This window comes from Chrysochloris asiatica, unplaced genomic scaffold (genome assembly GCF_000296735.1).
Source record: "Chrysochloris asiatica unplaced genomic scaffold, ChrAsi1.0 scaffold00045, whole genome shotgun sequence".
In the NCBI taxonomy this organism is placed as follows: Eukaryota; Metazoa; Chordata; class Mammalia; order Afrosoricida; family Chrysochloridae; genus Chrysochloris; species Chrysochloris asiatica.
Genome location: NW_006408563.1, coordinates 10,232,716 through 10,240,006, shown reverse-complemented (window position 1 = coordinate 10,240,006; position 7,291 = coordinate 10,232,716). Strand labels below are relative to the sequence as shown.

The window sequence follows — 7,291 nt, the reverse complement described above, 5'->3', positions numbered from 1 at the left end:
ACCTGATTTCTGTATGTTATCATCTGGTATATGTCTGGTCCCCAGGAAGGTCCAGCGTATCCATTCCCTGATCTGCAGTTCTTCTCGTTCCTTCATGGATTTGAAAACTCTCCTTTCCTCCTTGAATGACTTTGCATCCCTTTCATTTGCTGAGACTTGGGACAATGTTGGATTACTGGTGGAGCCTAGCCCACCGCATACTGTAAACACACTCTTCTTGACCAATGACTTGACAGAGGAAGTGATGGCGGAGGCTTTGCAAAAAAAGGCAGATCTCATTCTCTCATACCATCCGCCTATTTTCCGACCAATGAAGCGCATAACTTGGAAAACCTGGAAGGAGCGCCTGGTGATTCAAGCTCTGGAAAAACGAGTTGGTATCTACTCTCCTCACACAGCCTATGATGCTGCCCCCCAGGGAGTCAACAGCTGGTTGGCTAAAGGACTTGGTGAGAAATCTTTTATTTTTTCATGTTTCATTCATACAAACACGTTGAATTTTAAAAATGTGTTTCTATGAAACTTTTAACTTCTTTAGGGGTGGAAGGAATACTATCTTAGTTTTACATAATGCATTTCAAAAGAATGTGACTAAAAAGTAATATTGCTAAAATCTGACAACTAAATTGCATCTGAAACATGAAATGTCTTTATCTTTATTGCATAAGGAGAGCACTGGAAGTCTTTATTGCTGGATTGAGCTGCTTAATTCCCCATTCATGTGACATGATGATGGTGGTGTTTATGTTCTGTGGAGTCGGTTTCGACTCATAGTGACCCTGTACAGGGTTTCCGAAGCTATAAATCTTTACAGGAGCAGAACGCCTCATCTTTCTCCCCAGGAACCGCTGGTAGTTTCAAACTGCTAACCTTGCAGTTCACAGCCCGATTCATAACCACTACGCTACCAGAGCTCCTAGGCACTTAAAAAATGCTAGCTAAATTGAGCCAAAAGCTCAAGACTCACTAAAATATACTTCATACATTAGACAAATAGACATTAGGTTTTTTTATAATGTTTACTTGTACCCTACACAATGAGGGATCTCCTCATTTGTGTTTTACCTTTATTTTAATAAATTATTTCATTTATTCATTTTTGGTGAAAGTTTTAGGAAGATCAGGATTAATGTAGCTGATCAGATTATGAACATTTGCAAACTGAATCATGATTTACATGAGTAGATTTACCAAACAGTTAACAATTCTGTGTATCATTTAAAACTTGATAAGTCAGTCCTTCTTGTCTTGTTTTGATATTTAAGAGCATTTTAGAAATTAATTTTGAAAATAAATTTGATTAAGTGTCGTGGAGTTAGTTTCAGCTCATAGTGACCCTCTATAGCATTTTGAGGCTTTAAGTCTTTTTTGGGGGGAGCAGGAAGCCTCATTTTTCTCTCTTGGAGTAGCTGTTGGGCTTATACCACCTACCTTGTGGTTTGCAGTGCAGTGTTTAGCCTGTGGCATCACCATGCTCCATACTAAATCCCTAGAGTATGGAGATTATTGGTAGATGTGTATATTGCACAAGCAAATCTCCATACTATGGAGATTATTGGTAGATGTGTATATTACACAAGCAAATCTCCATACTATGGAGATTATTGGTAGATGTGTATATTACACAAGCAAATGACAATCTGTAAAGCAACAGCAGCAGCAACAAACATGTAATTTCCTAGAAATTTACCTGTAATAGTTTATCTTACTTTTTATCTTAAGGAAAATAAACAACAGAATTCCATTTCCCCATGTTTTTTCTTCTAGGAGCTTGTACCTCCTGTCCCATACATCCTTCCAAAGCTGCCAACTACCCCACAGAGGGAACACATCGAGTAGAATTCAGTGTTAAGCATATTGTAGACCTGGATAAGGTCATGTCTGCAGTGAATGGGATTGCAGGTGTTTCTGTCACTTCATTTTCTGCCAGGTACAATATTTGTTTCTCTTTATAAAGATCTTAACAAATTCTATAAGCCTGATAGTTAGATTTCAAACTTAATTGTTTTTCCCCAGCTTGTCTTTTGCATATAGGTTCTAACAGAGAAGTGTGGAATCTTCAAAACAATGAAAATGCCAAGTAACATGTATTGAGTACTTTCTATGTGTTAGCATTTCCCACCCTCTTAGTAATATTGGAAGGTAGTTGTTTTACTTTATACAATACAAATAAACCTTATGATATATTAAGGATTTTTAAAACTTTTTATTATTAATTGAGTGATGGTAAATAGACAAGATCATCAGCATTACTTTTAACCAATCATATGTTTTGTTTCATCTCAATGATTATCCTCCGCTCCATGTAATAACAAGGAGCTCTGGTAGCATAATGGTTAAGAGTTAGCTGCTAATCTCAAGTCAGCAGTTTCACTGGAGAAAGATGAGGCTTTCTGCTTCCGTAAAGATATACAGCCTCAGAAACCCTATGCAGGGTCACCATGAGTCAAAACTGACTCCACCACCACCACTACCCTGTAACAGCAGTTATCTGGCTTCCATGCTATGCCTTCCCTTTTACATCGTACTTTTCACAAATGAACAAAGCAAAAATATTTGATGCGCACATACAAAACAAAAATATATATTCATTTAAATGTCTAAAGGGCACATTTTGCAAGCCAGCCTCCTGCCTGCAGGCACACAGCCTTTCCCAGTCCATGAGTCTAGACTCCTCACCTGCTCTATCTCTCTGTGCCATCACCTCTGCCACGGTCTCTGTTGTCGGCACTTTTCTGAGTAGGAGCTCATGCTTTTTCCTTCTTGATGGTCCTGTGGTCCTCTGTTCTTGAAATGAAAGATGAACTCCTCCCTCCTTTTAGTTATACATCTTCTACAATTACAGTTCTGAGCATTACGGTTAATTCTGATAATAGTTACTCATAGTTGAATCATAAAATCACCATCATCCCCCACCCCTTTCACCAGATCTAGCTGGAAAAGAGGAAAACTATTCAGTGGGGATTCTACCTTACCCTCCTCATTCTAAAACTAAGCACACTCATGAAAGCTTGTAAGACAGCAACTTTGTGCCTTCATAGCCCTATTTTCGATAGCCAATGTCTATGTTGCCCGTCCCTATCAACCTAGTGCACTGAGGAAACAAGCTTGATCCTTGATATGAAGAGTTCTTCCATTTTGGTTGGAATTTTGAGCAGCTGCATCCATAAGCAAAGGTGCAGTTCGTCAAATTTTAGCAATTTACACTTGCTCCTGTATCACACTTCTTTGTCTTCATCTGGTCATGTTCTGGTCAGCTAGCCATCCAAGGTAAGTCAAATGGGTACTGCCTGCAAATTTGGGAGTTCTTGCACACCTCCCCACACTTGAGACATCTGGCCACTTCACTCTTAGCTCTAGCCCCAGTGTCGAGGTCAGTGTCCATAAGCTTGGAAGTTTACACATCTCCCTGAACTTCACACTAGCCAGCCCTTCCTCTTCTTTTTCTTATCTTAAGGTCAGTGGGTGTCAGTGGAACATGGCCAGACTCAATCTATGTCTTCATTGCTGCATTTTCCCCATTTCCACTCATAAGTAGTATAGGGCAGTCACCAGTGAGCATACTAGACTGCTCATTGTTTTCCTTTGAGTTTCAGTCTTAGAAGGAAGTTTTCCCTGATGGGCTGACTTTTCTTGCCTTGGTGGCTCCAAGGAAAACAGCTTGCTTGATATTCTAACAGCCAAATAGTCTGCTTTTTTTTCTGCTGGTCTCTTTTTGAAAAAGTATCTTCTGTTTTTCCAGCTGTTTGGGTTGGTCTGTATATCATTTCAAATGGTAATGTCCCACCTCAGAAGGCTCTGGGTAGGGCTCAGGATTCCACATAAGGCTCAATAGTTCACAAAATTTTAACATGAAGCCTATTTCCTTGGGCAAATTTTACTTTCCCTTTTAGTTAAGCCAGTCAGTTATAGGCTGAAGATGGGCTTGCAAGCTTTTAGACAGGGAAAACCAATATTCTCAAGACAGTCAAGCCTCTAAACATTTTTACCTTTATTCAGACTATGTCTTGATCCTTGTATCACAGAGCACTATCGTTCCAAGGTTGTGTATACATCACTGTTTTCCTCTATCTCATTTAGCACATGCAGACCTCCCTAAGTCTTCCCCTATCTTCATTGTTCATCTACCACCCTGCCCCTTCTTCTGTATTGCCTTCCCCCTCCTTGTATATTGTGCTCTCCATCACCTGAGCTATCATGTGTTACCCTGTGCCTTATTGTCTCCTCCCTCATTCCCTGGTAACCATCAAGTAATCTTTCTATTAGTATGGAAATCTTTTCTTAAGCTTTTACAATAATGGTCTCATGCAGTATTTGTCCTTTTGTGATTAAGTAATTTCACTCAGCATAATGTCCTCAAGGTTCATTCATGTTATGAAGTGATTTTTAGCTTCACTGTCACTCTTCAAGGTAGTATAGTATTCCATTGTGTGTATGTACCACAGTTTGTTTATCCATTCTTCTTTGACAGACACTTAGGCTGTCTTTCTTTTTGTTATTGTGAATAGTGCTACAGTGAACATTGGTATGCATATATCTACTTTTGTTCTGGCTCATATTATTGTGGATATATACCAAGGAGAGGAATGGCTGGATCATAAGGTGTTTCTATTTCCAACTTTCTGAGGATGCGCCATACTGTTTTCCAGAATGGTTGAACCATTTTCAGTCCCACCAGCAATGTAGTAGGGATGATCCCATTCGCTCCACATTTTCGCCTGCATTTGTTGTTTGCCACATCCGATAACGGCTATTCCCCGAGACCTGCGCAGAGAGATTAAACCCGAGTAGAGACGACGGGAGATTAGAAAAAAAGGAAGACACAAGAAACAAAAGAATTAAGTAAAGTTGAAATCAGGTGGGACACAGCACTCTGATGGACATACTGTGCACAACTCAGACCTAGTGCCACAAATTTATTTTATACACATATCAAAAGAAAGTGCTAGGGGCAGGGAAAAGAGTGCAAAAACATCTGGTGTTATTGATGTATACAGTAAGTGGGACCTTATCAGAAGAATGTAACTTGTAGTTGCTAGGGAAACAGAGATAGCACAGCTAGATGTTTGTGCAGACTTGAACTGAAGGTCATACAAGGAAAAAACCTTGCAAGTTCCCTGTCCCCTGAGGCAGGCTTTACAAGTTCCTCAGGGGGCAGCCTGACCTGGGAGCAGCTCGAATTTCTTGATGACAACTGTGTTCAGTTGCAGTCTTTTGGTTAAACTACCCCCAAGTCTAAGACCTTCAGCTCAAATCGCTCCCAATAGTTGTTTTCTGTTTTGTTTTGTTCTTTAAATTTTGCTGTTAATGCTGGTGGGAGATGATATCTCATTGTTTTTATCATATTCGTTGTCTGCCTGAATGTCTTCATATACTATGCCCATTTTTTTATTTCATTATTGTGTCTTTTTCTTGAAGTGGTGTTGTAATTCCATATAAATTTTAGCGATTAGTCCCTTGGCTGATATGTTGTTACAAAAATTTTCTTTCCAGTCTGTGGGCTCCCTCTTTACTGTTTTGGTAAAATATTTTGAATCATGTAAGTTTCTAATTTTTAATATGTACCAGTTGTCTATTTTGTCTTCTATTGTGTCTATGTTTTTGCAATGCTTGATAGTCCATGTATGGTATTTATAAGAGCCCTTAAGCTTGTCCCTGTTTTTTCACTGATGGTCTTTACAGTTCTGGGATTTACATTTAGGTCTTTAATTCATGTTGAGTTAGTTTTTGTGTATGATGTAAGGTATGGGTCTTGTTTAAATTTTTGCAAATTGATTTCCAGTTTTGCTAGCACTATTTGTTGAAGAGGCTGTCTCTTCTCTCTTTAATGTATTTGGCTCTTTGTCAAATCAGTTGACTATATGTGGATGGATTTACTTCTGGGTTCTCAATTCTGTTCCATTGATCTATGTATCTTTCATTGTACCAGTACTGGGCTGTTTTGACCACTGTGGCTGTGTAATAAAATTTGAAATAAGGGAATGAGAGGCCTCCAACTGTATTGTGCTTCTTAAGCAATGCTTTGCTTATTACAAGGTTTCTTTCCATTCCGTATAAGGTTTTTGATGTTTTTTTCCATCTCTTTAAAGAATGTTGTTGGAATCTGGATTGCGATTGTGCTGTATCTGTAGAATGCTTTGGGGAGTATTGACATTTTCACAGTGTTAAGTCTTCCTATCCATGAGCGTGGTATATTCTTCCATTTTTGTAAATCTCTTCTGGTTTCTTGTTACTACAAGAAATCTACAGTGTTTTGTAGATTTCTTTGTATAGGTCTTTTGTTTTTATAGTTAGATTTCTTCCTAAGTATTTTATCCTTTGGGTGGCTATTGTAAATAGTATTGCCTTCAAAACTGTCTTTATTAGTATAGAGAAATCCAATTGATTTTTGTATATTGATCTCGTATTCTTCCACTTTACTGAATCTTTCCATGAGTTCTAATGATTTTCTTGCTGAGTCTTTGGGATTTTCTATGTATAGGATCATAGCATCTACAAATAGAGAGCATTTTACTTTTTCTTTGCAATTGGCTGCTTAATTTCCCTTTCTTGCTTATAGTTCTATCTAATACTTGCGGCACAATAATGAATATGAGGGGTGATAAAAGGCATCCTTGTGTAGCTCCTGTTTGCAAAGGAAAGGCTTTCAGTTCCTCTCTGATGAGAGTAATGATGGTTGTTGGTTTTGTATATATATTCTTAATTTTTTTGCAGAATTTCCCTTCAGTTCCTACTTTGTTGAGTATTTTTATCAAGAATAGGTGTTGGATTTTGATACAAATGGATTTTTAATTTAGGCCTGAAGTCAAACATTTTTAGTTGCACTTGCATTTCAAATTTTAAATTTACACAAAATATATATAGGGACATAAATAAATGCATGGTTTCATCTTGTGCATTGCTTTCTTAATTAAATTGTATGCTTATATTTGCCTTTTTTACTCAACAGTGTATGTTATATACTGGAGTTCTGGTGTGGTGCTGTGGATTAATGTGTTGGACTGTAAAATTGGTTTGATCTGCAAAGTTGGCAGTTCAAGCTCATCAGTTGCTCCTTGGAAGCCTCATACAGGGTTGCTATGGGTTAGAACCAACTTGACAGCACTTAACAACAACGGCAACAACAACATATCTTACTAGAGAGTTCTCCATGGAAGTATATTATTAGGTTTGTTTCCAACTCACAGTGACCCAGTATAGGTTTTCCAAGGCAGTGAATCTTTAGAGGAACAGAAAGTCTCATCTTTCTCTTGCGTGGAAGTATATTTTGTCTCTTTTTTTTTTTTTTTTT

General features: G+C 38.2%; 1 protein-coding gene across 1 annotated transcript in view; it reads left to right on the top strand.

Annotated features, from left to right (window-relative positions):
* Positions 1-7,291, top strand: part of NIF3L1 (NIF3 NGG1 interacting factor 3-like 1 (S. cerevisiae)) — a 27,034-nt gene continuing 19,743 nt past the window's right edge. Inside the window, exons 1-2 of the mRNA XM_006861991.1 lie at positions 1-449; positions 1,768-1,930. Of these exons, the coding sequence (XP_006862053.1) occupies positions 14-449; positions 1,768-1,930 (599 nt within the window). The 5' untranslated portion in view covers positions 1-13. The remainder of the gene's footprint in view (positions 450-1,767; positions 1,931-7,291) is intronic.